Here is an 18,529-nt window from a genome sequence, read left to right as displayed (position 1 = left end):
AGAGAGGCACTATGAGAGTAAAGTCTTGCCCAAGAACACAACGCAGCGCCCCGGCCAGGCCTCAAACCCGGGCCGTTCTACTCGGAGGCGAGCGCGCTAACCATTAGGCCACCGCGCCTCCCACAGAGCCACCTTAAATCCTTGAATTTGTTTCTTCTGTTTCTATAAAGCCATACACAATATGCTATCACGAAGATCTAGCATCACTGTAAGTGCTTTTTTCAACCTTTTCTGAGGTTATCTTCACGCCCCCGTCAACGAGGTTGAGCGAATGTAAAAGGGCGGCTTTGTGCAAACAACCAAGAGCAAAACAATCAAAGGTCTCTGAGAATACGACTATTATGCATCAGGTGAATGAAATGATCGTCAATGTTATATGCTTCAAAGAAGTTGAAGTATGAGCAGCAGTATAAGCAGAAACGATGATATATTTGGACAAGAATGCGCGACAATTTAAACGAACATGTTCTTCATTGCAGGGGTGGACGAAATATTGGATCTTGCTCACCGAAAAAGCTTTTGCAATTTAATGTCCCATTGTATTGTAAACCCTTGGTGACTTGAAACTGCCTAAGGCCTGTTTGGTCTTTTCTTTTTTCTTCTTCTTTGCCAATGCATAAAAATTGGTACTACTTTCGCCTGTACTGTCAGCATTGATTTTGAAACCCGCGATCGTAAATAAAAAACCCTCTTGCACCCAGGTAATTCTGGTTAAGGGAGTACGGGTGCTTCCACGTGATACAGTGGGCAATGAAATAAAAAAAAATCGCTAAAACAAAGGAACAACAATACAGGTTTATTTTACATTTATTTTCCAAACGCATTTAAGCTTTTAACTAATATACAAGATTATATACGCTAAAAATACTTTCATACCACACGGTCATGCGGTCTATAGCAGCCTTGTATAGCATATAAGCTTTAGAAAACAACCTTGGGCCGGGTTGTTCGAAAGTCGATTAAAACTAACCCAGCATAAAAGTTGATCAAGGGTCAATTTCCCTTGTATAAGAGTGTTTTTATTGCTTATATTTTGTGAGTTTGAGATAAGTCGACGTCAAAACTGAAGAACAAAAAATATAAACAGAAAACCTCACTGAAAAGTTCAAAAAACTGAAACCAAATTCACGTTTATCCTGGATTAGCTTAATCGTGCTTTAAACAACCCGGCCCTGGTTTACAAAGGCACAATTGAAGTTTTCTCGGGAAATGTTTACTTTATCTGCAAACAGAAGCTAACATCAAAACAAAAGATGCAAATTAAAAGGGTCTGCTTATTTCTGCTGTAAAGGACTAGACAGCTCGAGCAGTAAATATTCCTTTTGTGCTTTACCTACAACAGACCACATATCTGTTTGGTACTTGTATCGTTCGTGATCCAACACACCGTATAAAGTTATACATTTCGCACCATTTTACGCATTTTTACTCACAATTCTTCTTCTACAGTGCGGGACTCCCGCTTAACTTATTACATTAATATAAAATTCTTAGTAAAATTGACATTTCAAAAATACCTGTTTTTCAATTATTTACTTCAATTTACTGGTCCCAGTGTGAAAATGGGACTGATATACAATTTACAGAAAGCGAGTTGTCAATCATATCTAAGATGGACAACTCGCCTTCAATTCAATTTGGACAGATTTTTGGCACGATGACCGACAATTCTAGAATTTTGCGGGACATATGAGAATTAAACTGATAGTTTATCAATGTCGATCGCATCCGGGTTATCCGTGCAATCCTCATCTGGGCTATCAGGATCGATTCAACATCAAGACGAATAACCCTTCATATGTCCGACAAGACGACTAATCGATCTTTACTGTGAAAAAGGCCACAACTTAACAGTTAAACCCTGCAGAACTTCCTTCGGCTATCTCACAAGCCCCCAGTAGTTTTTCCTGCCCCTGCACCCCTTCCCACGGGAATTTTGCACTCTTCCCAGTTTTTGCTCGCGTTAAGGAAACAAGATGGCGGCCCCGATGGATCTCTACGACGTCACGGAAATTATTGATATGACGTCAATCCGACGTGATAACGTTCCAAACACCTTTGCCGGGTACGGTAATTTTAGTTTTTCGGGGTAGCCAGAATCATAAGGACTCTTACTTACCAAACACATTTAAAAAATTGCACAGATATTCATAAAACAGTGTGAGCTATTAATAATTAAGACTTCCATATACATTTTAAAACTCACACTGAGCAATATTTTGAATATCGACCTGGTTAAATACCTTTCATTAAATTAATACGGCAATTAAAGAGGGGCTATTAAAAATAATGTTTACCTCAGGATTATTTTTGAAGAGATACACCCAATATAATAAATGATAGTAATAACAATAATTAAGAATCATGCCCGTTTTAAATATTTAAGGAATAATCCTGTATTATTTCACATTCATCACGACAGTGACTGCGATTAAAAAATTCAGTGTTTCCTAAATAAATTATGAATGCAGCACTTATTATTCACGATAAATAGAAATTATTCAGCGATGTCTCGTGCAATACGGCTAGCATTTTACGAATTCAGAGTGCTTTACAACTAAAACGTGATCGATAATAGGAAAAACTATCGCCGACCACTTTTCTGATGATGCGCTAACACTGACAACTTGGTAAACCGGTTAAAACCGGTTCGCGATCCATGCACTCGTTTTAGCCTGCATTTGCACTCAAACAACGCCATGTCATATTATATATACGATAAGCATATATGCCATTTCAATGAAATATTTTTTTGTATTTAAATTAATATTTACTAGAAAAATATCTACACGGCTCAGGGTGATGAGGACTTAACTGCGTATAAAACTGCTAAGTCACAATTTCTTTTAATTGAGATTCATAAGGAATACTTTTTAAAATATTTACCAATTTTTTTGGTTGTTTGAAAAGTCGAACCTCTCCCTCAAAAATGTAGAGAATTATTTTTTATTGCTTTATCTAAACGGATCGATAAAATGCAGAGGACAGCTGCGATGTGCCAGAAAACAAAACGTACGTTTTGGGCACAAGAAAAATTTCAATTGAAACCTCTTTACCTACGCTAATACCAAAAATCCTGAAGATAGTTCGACCGTAGCAAGTCCCCTCCGTGGTACTCAGTAGGTACACAGTCCACTTTTTGCAACATTTTAAAAAATACCATAAATTCTTACTGAATTGTATAACAAGAACTTCTTTTGCACCCCCACCCCCACCCCCACATAGTTCACATGCTACAGTTTTACAGGTCGATACGTTGACTAAAAGTCTCCCATTAATTAAGCCCCATCCCCCAAGAAGTCATATGACCATAACAGATCGTTTCTGGCGCGGGGAGGGAATCCACAGAATATTACAGTATCCTGTTAGAAGTTTGTTTTATCAAGAGAGTAGGAAGAAAGAGACGGAATACCCCGCCGAACTTTTTTTTGTTTTGTTTATTACTTTTAGATTGACGTTCAACCCGTCACACAAGACGTTAGAACGCGAATAACTCCACGATATATCAAGGCAAAGCGCTGCACTTGGCGCGAGAGGATAAGCTCAGAAAGGAAACGTGACTATCTACAAATAAATCGACAGGAATTCCTTGGGGTAACAGATATATGTATTCCCTTGCTCCGCTTATTAACCTCTTGATAATGTAAAAATTCACGACTTCAAAACATATGGTTAACGCTAACACATTATAATTAACAAGCATACCACACTTTTGTTACAAAATTAATACAATCTTGTTCCATTTTATGTCGCCACCATCTCATCCGCTGACTCTGGAAAAGCCACATCAAAAACCTTCTGCAATTTGTACGTTAACCTCGCTGAAATGAAAACAAAAGGTTGACTTTAACATTATTTTAAAAGGGAAGACTTGAGCCGGCAAGCGGCCCTCACTGCCGGAAGCTTATTCTGGTTTCGGTAGCTTTAAGCGGCCAGGAATATTTATACTCCCCACTGGATGGGATGCTAATCCATCGCAGGGTTACCCCCCCCCCCCCCCCCCAGCATTATTTCGCCGGTAGCCATTTACACACCTGGGTGGAGAGAGGCACTATGAGAGTAAAGTATATTGCCCAAGAACACAACACAGTAACCCCGGTCAGGGCTTGAACCCGGACCGTTCGATCCGGCGTGCTAACCATTAGGCCACTGCGCCTCCCACGACATTGACACAGATTAAAGCAGCTAAATTTTGCGAGCTACTCGAAGCGTTGATTGTGAGAGTCGCAAGAGAGAGTTTCCAAAACAAATCCCCAAGAGTGTTACAATTCTTCTCCTTGACAATGTCATTACGAACTCTTCGTGAACGTCATAGCGAAGGATTACATGACGGTAACGAAAGCAATATCCCCATGGTGCTAGACTGTCCCCTCCACTGATTTTTTTCTAAGGATCGCCAAGAGCGCTCAAGCAATATATAAACCGCGGGGGATTTGAACGAGCAAAAACGCAAGTGGGCGGGGGTGGGGGGGGGAAAAAAGGAAGGGGGGGGGGTCGCGCGCTTGCCAACCAGAAAAATAAAGCAAAGTCTGTGGAGACTATCACGGTCCTCGGATAGCACAATGTGCTATAGTGAATAATATTGTGATAACTTTATTTCTTACACACGTCAGTCCAAGAATGTAAGATAAATTCTCCGTACAGATTTCTAAGCATTTGTTCTTGTGTTAGTTTTGGGAACTTGGGATACATCTTGAATACATCAATGCAAAATATATGTCCGTTTTATACTCTCGAGATCACTCTTGGGAAAAAAGGTTAAAATTAGAAAGGAAAGAAGGAAAGCTTGACTTACCAATGCAATCGAAGAAACTTTTAGGCACGATGTTGAAATGCACGAAAACCAGGTAGAATGGTATTCCAGCCAAGATGAAGAGAAGACAGAAGAACGACTCTAAAGGAGCTTCGTAGAACGGTGCTACTATCAGATACATGGAGGCCAACACGACAAGAATGGGGATTATCAACGGAACCTGACGTTAGAAAAATGGCATTTATTCAAAAGCACAGCGATAAGTTAAAAAAATGAAACAAGAGAGTCGTGTTTGAAAGCCAGGTCTGTCATGTCCTGCGTTTCAGGCGTTGCTTGTCAATCTCCCTCGTTGTGTATTTCATAATTGTCTCTGTCTCTTTTTTCTCCTTTTTTCATTGTCCTTGAGCGTTACACAGATGAGTCAAAGTTTCAGTTGTACAGTTCCTCCGCTACCTAATATAGGCAATTCTTGCACATCTCCCTTTTTCTTAATTTTCTGTCTCTGTGGTTGTGTCGTCAAACTTCTAAGTGTGTAGGAAAATTAAACTGATCTGTCGTGACTCAAAGTGTCAGTAAAGTAATTCTTGCATGAGTCCAGATCAATCTTCCTTTCCTAACTACAGATCTATCTTCCTTTCCTATCCCCCATTTTGTAGTACCGATCTCTTTCCTTCGCAGCTGCCGATGTCTCTCTTTCCTGAACCTTGGACCTTCGTAGAACCTTAGAGTGTCAAGCACTTCTTTAAACATGACAGTTGTAGTCTCTCTAGTCTCTCTCTGTCTCGCCGTTTTGCTGTCGTTCGTCAACAGCTTTTCACTTAGTATCACAAACGTATTTTCTAATAAATGTTGACACGAACCATAATTGTTCTGTAACTGAAAATGGTGTCTCCTTATTTTTTACCTTTTATGAAGAATTAATTTTTATGGAGAATGGTCATCCGAACCTCTCTTGGTTGCCCATCTGTTATCTTTTGTGCTATTATTTTTCTTAATAATTTCATTTTACGGTTAGGTTCTTAATAAATTCCTCTCCATGACTCTTGAGTCGCGGATCGTAAATTAACATCGATTGTTACCTTTGAAAATCACATGCATGGTGTTTTTCAGTTTAAAGAAGCAATAAAAGCTATCTTCTTTGTTTCGAAGCACGTCGCTTCTAGTACACAATCTAACAACTGAACTTTCAATATCTGTAACATTTTTTGCACGTATTTGTGCAAGTTTAACCCTTAGTATTTTGGAAACACTGAATCCCTGATGACTCTCTATCAATCTATTCATTACTAAATAATTAACTCGCTAGTTACTTTCTTATCCCATTCAGCCTGTCTGTTAGAATTGTGAATTCCCCCCCCCCGACCCCAAAAAACTGGAAAAAAACTTAAATAACGGCTTCCGTCCCATTCTCCCCCGAGCTAACGAAGAACTCAATCGTTTCTATGAACAAGTGACTTACCTTATAAGGTCGTTTCATCTCGGGTTTCTTGTAACGGAGCCAAAGAAGAGCAGACACAGTGCACCCATAGAAAACCCAGGCGGCAAAACTGAAGTAGTTTATGAGCGTCTCAAAGCTACTCGAGTTGGGCAGTAACATGATCCAAGCAATAATACTCTGGAGAAACGGACAAATAATATTAGGGCAGGGTTCTATGTAGGATTTATCGTTTGGGGGAGAAGTCGACGTCCCGAGTGGTCGAAGGCCACGAGCGTCCTAGGCGGGGCGGGGGCATGCCTCCCCCCCCCCCCTTGAATTCTTTTGAAATAAACATGCTTGGGCTGAGATGCAATCTGGTGCATTTTGAGACACAATTACTTTCCTTAGACAGGGAATACTTACTTCATGTGCACTGACCTCGTCGCGTCTGGATGAATTCTCCGATATAGTTAAAATTACATACTGTAATGACACCAATATATTTTGGAGGCAGCTTGGAATTTTGAGGCGGAAGCTTCTACGCGCTCAAATACCGTTAGATAGAACCCTGGAAGTGTACCGAAAAATTCCTAAAATAAGCCCCCGAAAATAAGCACAGTACATTTAACTTGAAAACACTTCTATTTTTACTAGAGAAACTGGTAATAAAGTTTTAAAATACTGAAATAACTTTTATAACATGAAATAACAATTTATACGCCATTTCACTTACCGTGAACAACATGGCGGGTAGGGGCGTGTGTCGCTTGGTGTGAATCATGGCGAGAAACTTGGGCAAATGTCCTTCACGGGCGGCGGCGAACACCAATCTGGGGAAAACAAACAACAAAACAAACAGAAATGTTTAATTATAACTTCAATAAATTTCCTTTCAATGTTGTTTAATATTGTTCAGTAAAATGTCGATTAAAGGATAATGCCGAATGTTGCAGAAAGACAAATAATTGTACCTTTTTGTAACCCAGGTTTAAATTATTCAACCAGCTTTTCGTCATATAATGAGCTCTGAGTTAAAACAAATTTCAACTAAATACTAGAAGTGTGTACAAAGTAAAGTGTAAAGAACTCTATCTTATACAAACGAATGCTCTGGAAGACTCACAAAACAGGTTCCATTCTGTCTTAATGTTAAGAGTTTTTCTGAAACAGTTTTAAAAATGTCCTTTCCAGTTTCAAAGCGCGAACGAAAACAGTAGACCTGTCAGGCTCTGAATAATTGGCTCTGAATAATTACCTTCCACCGCTAAATGCTGATCCGTTTGCAGCTCCAAACGTGGACGAGGCAACAAATATGGGAATCACCCAAGCCATAACTCCGTATAAACGATCTGCTAAAGTCTGGAAAAGAAAATAACATACTTTTGTTTTTTGCTTTGTTTATGTCCCCCCCCTTACCCCCCCCCCCCCCCCCCATCCTGGGGCAAACCATTATCGGTACATTTATTATTAAAAAGAAAATTCAAGTTGAGACCGAAGTTGTGGCATATTGCTCAGTCACGAATTTTGGCGGGAAAAAATCGAGCGGGACGCGGCTCCGGCACATATTTGGCGGGAAACACTGTCATGCCCCATGGCGATGCCCTGCCCCATCTTTCTTGATCAAAGTTCCTCTGTAATGCCCGGTGACTTGGCAACAGTTACTTTCAAGTGCTTTTCCACTAGATCCAAATCCATGTTTGAGATTATCGCTTTGGCCTCGACTTTGGCCAGTTTAGCCTAAGGTTTAACTTTCGAAAACCACTTTACACACAATAACAGTGAAACGTACATAGCTACTTTCTACCATCCATCTTTCGACATCGTCTTTCGACGTGCTGATTGAAATAGCCAACAAAACCGGAAAAAAAAAATCTGGCGTCTGGACTTATTCTCCCGAACAGTCATTGGTAATAATAATAATAATAATAACCTTTATTACCCTCGGCAGTATTATAGCACAAGGCTAGTGGGGCCGAGCAAATGAGACAAAAATAAATCAAAACATAACAACGTTAAAATCCCAGATGGCGAGGCAAACCAGCTGGCTATTATTTCATTCGAGCTTGGGTAACGGGGTAGGACGGGTGGGGTTGTTTAGGACTAATGGAGAATGAACGGAGTAATGGTGTTTTCTTAAACCAGGTCTGACTTACCACAGCGACAGCACTGGAAGTCATGATTTCTGCTGGTGTCAGCACGGCCAAATAAGCGATATTTACTAGCACGTAACACCCAGTCACGAGGGGAATACCAATCAATATGGACAGCGGCAAGTCTCTAAGAACAATTAAAGAGAGACATACATAAAACGGGTTAGTTAATTGTTTAAAATAACCTTGGTTAAGTCCATCAGTTTTAACACCGGGATAAGCATAACTGAATCACCTTTCCACTTAAATACCAAGTGCAAAATGCATTATTCGAGCAACCGAGACTAGTTGATTGTAACACTAACAAGTTCCATGAAATTTAAGCGCAGGCGCAGTTTTTTCAAAGTAACTGGACAAGAAGAGCAATAAACGTACCGGTAGGGGTTCTTGAGTTCTTCTGTGACATAATTCAAATTGTTCCTTTAAAGTGAAGAAAGCCGAGAAAGTTACTTAAAAGGTTTCGCCGATAATTACTTCACAATATATTGCTTCAAAATTTACTCTCCTCCTTGTATGTTCAGACCTACTAGTGGAACTTTCCTGGCGAGAACTATTTTTTTAATGCTCCTAAGTTTTGAATATTTAGTGGTGGCGGGTTGGGGTGGTGGGGGGGGGGGCCATGGGGGCCTGAACCTCCTACTTCCCGTACCATTTACTCCAGAGTTCCCGCCCTGTCCTTAGTCCTTCCGCCGGGCCTTTTGTGCTCAATGTTTGGCCACTTAAAATCCCGCTTCCCTTCTCTCTTCTCCCGCCTCCCGTAACCCTCCCTTCCGCTTTCTCCAAAAGTTGCCAAGTCAGATTGTTGCAATAATAAAACGTTAAGGCCGACACTCGTGGCGTTAACCGGCCTTTACTATGCACTTTGCAGTTTATATGAATTGTCGATCTTAAGTCACGGCAGTAAATAATGATTACTGATCTCGAAAACGCAAGAAGAACGGTTGACACGTTACTCACCAGCCGTCATAAGCCCATAATCCATTGTAAAACGCGAATCCCACAATACCAATCTTCTTTTCCGTATTGTCAAACGAGTTTTCGAAACTTTGCGTGAACCCTGCATAAAAATAAACAAAAAGAAAGGAAATTATATGTGGATGATCTTGACCAAATTGAAAACCCAAGAATCAGAACTAAAGAAAATTACTACCGAAAACTGAACAGACAGGAAAATCATGCGCACCCTGAACTTGAAACGGGGAGGCTCTGCCCGAGAGTTCAAACCCTTGCTCTTTCATATACCATTTTTGACAGAAAACTAACGTAACCCTTTCATATAACTTCCGACAGAAAATGGCACTGCTTTCACAGACTGAAGGGTCACTACGGTATTTTTTTTCTTAATTTTCACTTCAATAACCTGTTAAAATGAATTGACCGCTCACTGGCTCCGTTTCAAGATATTTTGAAACGTCCGTAGCTTTCAAATAAAGTTTTCCCTACCCTATTCGGCGTAGACTTCAAGTCGTGAAATCCCTACCCTCTAAACCGTAAAATTCTGGTTATAAGCCCTGGGCTTAGAAAACTTCGTAAAGGGTTTGGGTGGGCTTATAAACGGGAAGGCTTATATCCGGAGGGGGCATATAAGCGGAATTAAAAAACCGTTTCCGCGAAACGAGCCACGGCAATGTTGATCAAAATAAGATGATAAAGCAACACTTGGTCCTGTTCTGTACTGTCATCCAGCAGAGGAGGGCTTATATCCGGGGGGGGGGGGGAGGGGCTTAAGACAGGATGAATGCTTTTTTGGTTTCCAGGCAGATGGGCCTATAACCAGGGTGGCTTATAAGCGGGGGGGGGGGGGGGGCTTTTAGCAGGAAGTTTAAGTTAGTCCACTATAGAGATTACACCACTCACCTTGACCCAGACGAACAAGGCCAGTGATGATCAACATGATGATAGCGAACATCTTACAAACCGTGAAAACGATTTGCATGCGCGAGGCCCACTTCACGCTGGCGCAGTTCACGAACAAGATAATTCCTGCAAGAAAAACCAAACAGTTTAACAATGAAGCTGAGTACCTATTATTGTACAATAACTTCGTCGGGGAGCTAAGGAGTAAAGTGTTGACCCAGGGAGTAAAGCTGAGTACCTATTATTGTACAATAACTTCGTCGGGGAGCTAAGGAGTAAAGTGTTTAAGTGCGGGAAATCCGAAGAATTTCCGATCATTACTGATTTATTTGATCAGAAAGTAAGAAGTGGGCGCACTTGGATCAAAACACTTAGAAAATCGAGAAAGAAGTTTTACAAAACAATCATACAAGCTTCTCTGAAAACTTTTTCGACTTTTTCAAACAGGAGTCGAACCCATGACCATTGCCACACTGGAGTTTGGTTCATGTATGGGGAAAAATATTCCTTGATACAAAACGATACCTCCACAAATAAGCGTCAGTCCTGTTGATCATTTCACCGAAGTAAGTAAGTAAGTCGACCACACCTGGTTCAACTAACTTGATGACTAAGGTGCATAGGTCCCCCGTGCGTTAAAGGTAAGACCATGTCGTAACGTGCAAGGATGCTGTGGATCTCATGCCCTAAGCTCCCCACTACTACCAATACCCTCATAAAAAAAAGTCGGAGCTCTTACCAATGCAAAAGGCTGCCAACAACTTCACTAACACATTCAAGTCTTGTCGATCCGGATCCTGACTCAAACACGACGGAAAAAACGGCGCTTTACGAGCTGCACTGGCTGCCGGTTTCTTTGCGTATTGATTATAAGATTTTACTTTTGACTTTTAAATGTATTCATGGCCTGGCGCCAACTTATCTTAGCGATCTAATTAGGATAAAATCGAATTCATTATACAATCTTAGGTCTACTGGCATGCCCTTATTGGACCATCCCAAGGGAAAGATGCTGTCAACATTGGGAGCTAGATCATTTTCAGTGGCAGCTCCGAAACTTTGGAATGTTCTACCTGTGGAGCTTCGTCAAGCGACATCACTTGACTGTTTCAAATCTCAACTTAAAACTTATCTTTTTAAGAAGTATTTTTATAATCTATAACTTTATTTTTATTTTCATAAGATGTAAAGCGCTATTGATCAGAACATGAAAATATGCGCTATATAAATTAGCAAATTATTATTATTAAATTATTATAACCTCCCTCCCCCCACCCCACCACCACCACTACCACCACCACCACCCAACTGTAATCTAGTCCCTGAACTCTCTCATCCGCGCGCTGTTTATACGGGTTGCACCAAAACCGCCGGAGAAGTGGAAGTCTCTGACGAAACTGTTGTGCTACGTTGGCAGATACGGAAAACACTCACCTCACCGGCATCCCGTGAAAAGCCCCAGGGGGATAAAAATTAGCTCAGGTACACATCTCCCCCATGTTCCTTCTACCCGTATAGTTTGTAGTCAGAGGAAGGTCAGAGGCCACCGCTGCATGGGTCTCACGCGGAAGCGGGCGAGAACTAATCATCGAGTGTAAACTACAAATGTACTTGTTATCGCTCAACCCAGAAATGTCCCCTTCAGTTCAGTGGCGTTATTCAAACTTCAAACAGTTAATTATGAGTCAGAACACGGTACATCATTAAACTTGTGTTACCACATCGCATGAAATACGAAAGATAAAAAGAATTGGATGGAAAAAGTCGGAGCTCTTACCAATGCAAAAGGCTGCCAACAACTTCACTAACACATTCAAGTCTTGTCGATCCGGATCCTGACTCAAACACGACGGAAAAAACGGCTCAGCCACGTACTGTCCAAAAGCTAGAGCGATGATGGCGGTTTGCGCTGGACGGAGCAGCGTGACCGAGGTCCAACTGTACAAAAATGCGCTGAGGCCACCAAACGCTTTGAAAAGGTAGGCAAACTCTCCGCCCGATTTCGGAATCATCGTTCCTAGCTCCGCATAACAGAGAGCTCCCAGCATCGCGATTACACCGCATCCACCCCAAACGAACAAACTCAAACCGACCGAACCCGCCTGGCTGAACACTCCGCTAGCCGAGGCGAATATGCCACTGCCGATCATAGTTCCAACGATTAAAGACACGCTCCCGATTAAACCGACTTGTTTGTCGAGCTGAAGCCCTTTCGCCTCCACGACTTCGCCGTCGGCTTCGCTTTGATAGTGGTTTTCTGGCTGGTTTGCCAGCAAATCAGCCGTGCTTCTGGAGCTGAACGGAGCGCTCTGATCAAAGCGATTCGTCATCTTGTGATGCTGGTGATGGTAGTGATCTGCTTCTCATGGATCGCGATTAAGCGAAGAGAACGAACTGAACGCGCCGTGCAAACGTGAAGTGTCTTTGCCTGGACAATGGTTGTCCCTGGTTAATTATTGTTTATTTTACCTCTTTTTTGAACTTGATATATGACACTATTGGCCCCCGGGTGCGTTACAGATGTACATGTCAAGATTCTCAAGTGTTCACGAAATCGGCTTCAAGTAATTATGAACCCGGGATAATAAACAAATATTTGTGTTTTTATAATAAAATGAACAAAAGATTTTGTCGCTTTTACATATGGTACTTGATATTTACAAGAACTCCAAATCCACGTCATCAAATGTATAGAAGCTCTAGAAGTCAAAAAGGACAAAAAGAAAAGAGCGATGAAGCAGATGAAGGGCGCGGGAATAAAAGTCAAATTATTTCTAGCGCTTCGAGCCATTTTCGCTTGTTTTCCGTCGGCGTATCAAAGCAGTCGCTCTAAGTAAATAAAATATCGTAAAACGAGGCTAAAGATTTCTGGACACTTTTTCAACAGCTATAAACATCCGTAGAAGCTCTTTAAGACCCGTCTTTATGTATTTCTATGATTTAATAAGGCATCCCTTCCATAGGCGTACGGGCAATTTTTTCCAGGGGGGGCGGTGAGATATTTGCCCAAAAAATTCTCGCAAGTTGCCCAAATTTTTTCGAAACAGTTGAGAGGAAACAAGGGTCATACGATGCACTAACATAGGCTTGCAAATGAAGTGAAAAATCCTTACATAAGAATCTATGATATGACCTCATAAAACACGTAAAAAGAAATAGCTGCCTCTACCATTTCGACGGCCGAAGATATCAACAATGCGAACCATGTTATTGTTGACTACAGAGTTTGAATATACCATTAAATGCTAATATTTAGTGCGATTACACGTAATAATCTAGGCCAAGTAAAAAAAAAAATGTTTCTCGTCCGGATTTCTATAAAAAAAGAGAGCGGGCGGGCGCGGTTTTTGTTATTTCTTAATTATTTATTATCTTGTCGTAGCGATACGTGTGTTGCTCGAATATCGACTTTTTTTTCTCCCTCGTCAAATTCTCCAGGCCAGGAGCGAACTTACAAAATAAATCCTGCAAGGTAATTGACCTATCCAATAGGGACCTAGCGTAACAAGGATCGATTTAAAGTTTTGGCCTTAGTTTGAATTAAAAGGCAGACAAAAGCCATACCTTACTCCGTACAAAGTACAAGTAAATAGTGTTGGTTTTTGTTCGTTCTAACTTCAAAACTTCAACTTCAAAAAAAAACTTCTTACAAACTGACTTTGCCCAAATTTCTCTTGCTGCCCAAAAAATCTGTGTTGCCCAAAATTTGGGGGGGCTTCAGCCCCCCCCCCTGCCCCCCCGGCCCGTACGCCTATGATCCCTTCTATAAAGTGTATTAGATGGCAAGGCAAGACACATTCTTTGCCCCAGAGGACGAGAATGGGCAAGACATATTTGTGGACTGGAACGCAAACATGGTTTGTGGTGACTGTCATGCTTTAAGGACTTATCCACACGCCCCATTTGATACACTTGGGATGGGGGGTAAATGTTTGGGCGGGGTGCACTGTGACAATAACAGCGCGCGCATAGATGCAAAGAAACTTAAAACGTATTCATACGCGCGCGCGCCCTACTATCGTTGCAAAAGTTTCCGTTTTATCACGAAAGCGCACACGAAAGTGTCGCGCCACTTGCTGGTTATAAGGTTGCGTTTTTTGCCAGTTGAGATCTGAGTTGGCGTAATAACTATAACTGAAGAAGTAAAGCACAAGTCTTGCTCAGTGATCAAGGCAGCACAAGGTAAATATTTTCGTTTTTTACGCTATGTAAGTTTGTTCACCTTTTCGCTTTAATTGCCTTGCATCCTTTATTCGCTTAGTTTTTATTTTATCGCTTATGTTTGTAATTTTAGACTTAAGTTTCTAGGCAAGGAAAACGTTGCACACGACACTGTTAACCGTTATTTGTAATCTTTAATTTTACTTTTCGTTGTGTAACCTTTAAGCGCATAAACGTATTTCTTTCTAATTTTTTACGACAGTTTGTAAGTATCTTACCTTTGTATTTTAGTTCTCACGTTATTTATGGAATTAAATATCAGTTTGTGAACGCTGTTGTCAAGTTACTCTGGATCACTGTGGCAATATGCACTGTTGTGGTCTAGCCACTACCCAGACTCAGGACCAAAGAAAGCTCAAATATGCTTCCCTGTCTCAGACTAAATATACCCCATCTCAGACTGGAAGTGAAGATCTAGAGGATGCTTTTCTCTTTAATTTTTTCCACAATTCTACAACATCCACTATATTTAGTTTTTCACATTTTAAAATGAATGACTTGTTTTGGGAGGCAGAAAGATATTATTTAAGATAATTTTCCCCATAATTTCTGTGACCCATCTCAGACCAAAAGGCCAAATGGTAACCTGATAACAGACCTGGAAGGCCAAAAAAGGAACCCAATCCAGCAGCACATATCCATATAAGGTAGTACCCCCAAGGGTATACATTTTTCTCTAAATAAATCCCTGAAAATTTGAATTTTCCCCTTGTTCTTCATTAGCAAATATAACTGTTCCCTAACATTTTCGAACCAAGTTCTTGTTTATAGTGAATATCCTTTGTGGAAATTTAAGGGTCAGAAATTGGCATGGAATTTTTTTTGTGGTTAATGTTTGGTCCAGGGATTTTTTGGGGTTTTGTTGGAGGCCCTGGGGATTTTTGGGGGTCTTGATTTTTGTCTCCATTCAATCATCCCCGTCACTTGTAATCCTGAGTACCCCCCAGGGGAGATATCTGAGGGATTCATGCCCTCTATCTATATCACGAAAAAGAAAAAATGACTATCTTATTGTTACTTATTTTTGTGGGACTTAATTTTCGTGATTCTCGCGATTTTCCAAAAATCGCAAAATTTAAGACCCGTGAAAATTTATTTTAAATGTTTTCTATTGTATTTTTTATGTTAATTACACATTTTTGGCCAAACCGTGAAAATTAAGTCCCGCGAAATATGCCCATTCCATTTTCGCGAAATTAAGTTCCCGTGAAAATAAGTAACAATAAGGTAATACCCAGATCCCAGACACGAAAGATGTAAAAAATATTACTTATGAACATATCAGGAATGTTAGGTGAGACAAATATTTTTTTTATTTCTACAACCAACCCACACTATTTTAACAATTTTATGTAGAAAGGTAAATTGGCAAAAAAATGGCTTTTAAAGTTTTGACACTTGATAAACAATTAGCACTTTTTTAAAGTCCAGTATTCAAAACATGAAGTGACTACGAATATTGCTAATATTCCTAAATGGACATGTTTACCCCCAGCATTAGGTCCCAGCTAAGAGTGACAGCCAATAACCTTGCAAAGCTACCATATCTCAATTTTATTGTGTGGTTCCAGAAAATATCTAAAACCACGCCACAGAAGGTAATTGGAAATTCTGAGGGGATGGGGGTGGGGGTCTCTTAAGCCAAAAAATTTTTAAAGGAAAGAGCAAAACTAGAATATTGCCTGGAGGGATGGGGTGAGAGGGTTCAAATCAAAATCAATCTTTCCTGGGGGAGATATTTTCTGGATCAACACATTTGATACTCAAGTATCAACAGACACAAGTAAAGGAAAGCAGACTGTAAAATATGGTTTACACATTTTGCCTTCCTGTTTACTTAATTTGTCAAAAAAATCATGTTCTTTAACATATTTTGTTCCGTTGGTTAAAATGACATGTGTCAATTTCTAAACCTTAGATCATGCCCTTCCTTCATACTTATCACTCTGGAATTAAGTCAGCTGACACTGACACTGCCAAGGAACAACAGTTTTGAGATCAAAAGCGGGCCTCGACTCGTTTGCTCAGTTTTGTCGAATTTTTGTTGAATAGAAAACAAAAACAAACGCAGATCAGACAGCGGAGTGATTATTAAAATTTAGGTCTTTTATGCAAATCAGGGCGACATGCATTACAAAACAATTCAATATATACAAGAATAAAACAATACATCTTGATCTGACGCATTTCGTAAATGCTGAACGCGGCCATGATAATTTACAACTCCGTATTTCGCAACATTTTTGTGGTCGTCAAAGTGGCCCTCACTCGCGCGAAAAACGCAATGCAACAATGTACTGACGAGACACACGACACATTGTGTACATTTGGCTTTCAAGCACCTTTCGCAAAGAATTCAACCTAGTTTTCCATAATTTATAAACGTTAACAGTTTCATAAAATACGTTTAGATTAAATTTTTAAATACAAAGCTAAGAAAACTGTAACATGTTTAACATGTTTAATGAAACTATGGGACGAAACATGCACCCTGGAGAGCGAGTTGTTGATATCGTGTGAAGATCACGGTACGGTAGATCGCCCTGACAATGTTTGTACAGCGTTGGGATTATTTGTTTGCGGTTTTACGCAGCTAACAAGCTAGCAAAAGCGAAACTAAATGCGTATTAAACGTGCCTGAAACGGTAAAAGATACCGAAAATTAAATTTGTGTATAAAAATTGTACATTGTATATTGATAATTTCCCACTCACCGATGGCAAGCGCAGCTAGTAGCTTCACGACAGGTTGTAAATCTTGTCTGTCACCACAACCAGGAAAGAAAGGCTCGATCACGTAAGCTCCAAACGCCAGACAAATGATCGCAACTTGCGAAGGCTTTAGCACGATGACAGAGGTCCACGAATAGAGAAAAGCCGGGAGCGGGCCGAACCCCTCAAGCAAGTAAACGTACTCTGCTCCGGACAGTGGGATCATTGTACCGAGTTCGGAGTAACACAGCGCTCCGAACATCGCCAGAACACCACACAAGCTCCAAACGATCAAAGTCAGTCCCACAGAGCCGCTGTTTTCCATGACATAGCGAGGCGAAGCAAATATTCCCGAGCCGATCATTGTGCCTATGATGAGACAGATTCCACTGACGAGGCCGAGTTTTCGCTGCAAACCAACGAAACTTCCCTTCTCTTCGTCCGGGCCTTCATCGTCTGGAAGCAGGTTGTCAGCCGTCTTGTCCTTCGCTTCACGGGACAAGTATTCATCGCTTCCCCAATGGTTACTCGGTTTTTCCATGCTAGAATTACCATTCTCCATTTTGGCTCGTAACAGCAGACGCGCGCGAAATCTTTACACGTGCATACGCTGACTTCTATTATGGAAATGCAGTCTCGAGGGTTCGCCAAGTATGCAAGTAAATATTCGCTTTCTTAGACGAACAGCCAATCAACAGACAGAAGGTAATCTTAAAGAGTTATTTTGTCCAATCTGAACGACGAAGGACAATAACAACGTACTTATAAAATTTATGAGCCATATCGTGCACACAAAACCTTTGTTTTCGCTTGACTGAAATCAGTCGAGGCGGGAAAAAAACTTGGCGCTTTCAGAAACAAGAGGTCAAAACGAGGTGCTATTAGATCAATAGATTATAAAACAAACAAAATATATCAGATGGATGTTGTTTTTATCCAGATTCTTTAGTATCAAAACTCAAAAGCACATTCATGAGTTTTACAATCGACCGTAGTAAACGCGAACCCGTCAATGAAAGCGTTGTAATTCGATTAAACTCTGTCATGACTCACGGTGGGTGATCTTTACTTTGTCACGCACATAACACATTCTCATATTGATGGTATCACGAATGCTCTCAATGAGAAAAAAATATTTGTTTATAATAACCTCAGTAGTTGCCATTCAGGCCTCAACGCGAAGGGTCAAGCTTGTTTTAGGATTGAAGACAAGAGGATTCAAAGGCCGAGAGTTTCTTCTTCAAACCGCACCGAACAATTGAAATCTACATCTCCTCGACTTTTTAATCGCAAATGTTTTACATGCAATGCAGATCACCTAAAATTGAATTCACGAAGAACAATTTAAGAAAACTGTGTTCATAATGGTTTTAACATGACTTCAATAAAATGTAAATGATTTCTAAATATGCCTTATCAC

General features: G+C 40.5%; 1 protein-coding gene across 1 annotated transcript; it reads right to left on the bottom strand.

The window, feature by feature from the left end:
- Positions 1-791: 791 nt before the first annotated feature.
- LOC144651719 (b(0,+)-type amino acid transporter 1-like) lies at positions 792-17,831 on the bottom strand. The gene is made up of 10 exons (XM_078511681.1): positions 17,113-17,831; positions 10,178-10,303; positions 9,278-9,377; positions 8,696-8,740; positions 8,324-8,447; positions 7,426-7,529; positions 6,904-7,000; positions 6,213-6,368; positions 4,796-4,973; positions 792-3,821 (listed from the first exon to the last, which is right to left on the bottom strand). The coding sequence occupies exons 1-10, from the start codon at positions 17,669-17,671 to the stop codon at positions 3,745-3,747; spliced, it is 1,566 nt and encodes a 521-aa protein (XP_078367807.1). The 5' UTR covers positions 17,672-17,831; the 3' UTR covers positions 792-3,744.
- Positions 17,832-18,529: the final 698 nt, after the last annotated feature.

Source organism: Oculina patagonica, chromosome 4, assembly GCF_052425735.1.
Source record: "Oculina patagonica isolate OP01 chromosome 4, crgOcupat, whole genome shotgun sequence".
Classification (NCBI taxonomy): Eukaryota; Metazoa; Cnidaria; class Anthozoa; order Scleractinia; family Oculinidae; genus Oculina; species Oculina patagonica.
Note: the sequence above shows the minus strand (reverse complement) of the source record. Positions and strands in the feature narration are given on the sequence as shown.

Coding starts and splice junctions, on each gene's coding strand:
- LOC144651719 (XM_078511681.1), bottom strand. CDS start 17,671: ATGGAGAATGGTAATTCTAGCATGGAAAAACCGAGTAACCATTGGGGA. Junction 7,530..8,323: donor CTTCCAGTGCTGTCGCTGTG/GTAAGTCAGACC, acceptor TTTCTTTTCCAG/ACTTTAGCAGATCGTTTATA. Junction 6,369..6,903: donor TACCCGCCATGTTGTTCACG/GTAAGTGAAATG, acceptor CCGTTTCTCCAG/AGTATTATTGCTTGGATCAT.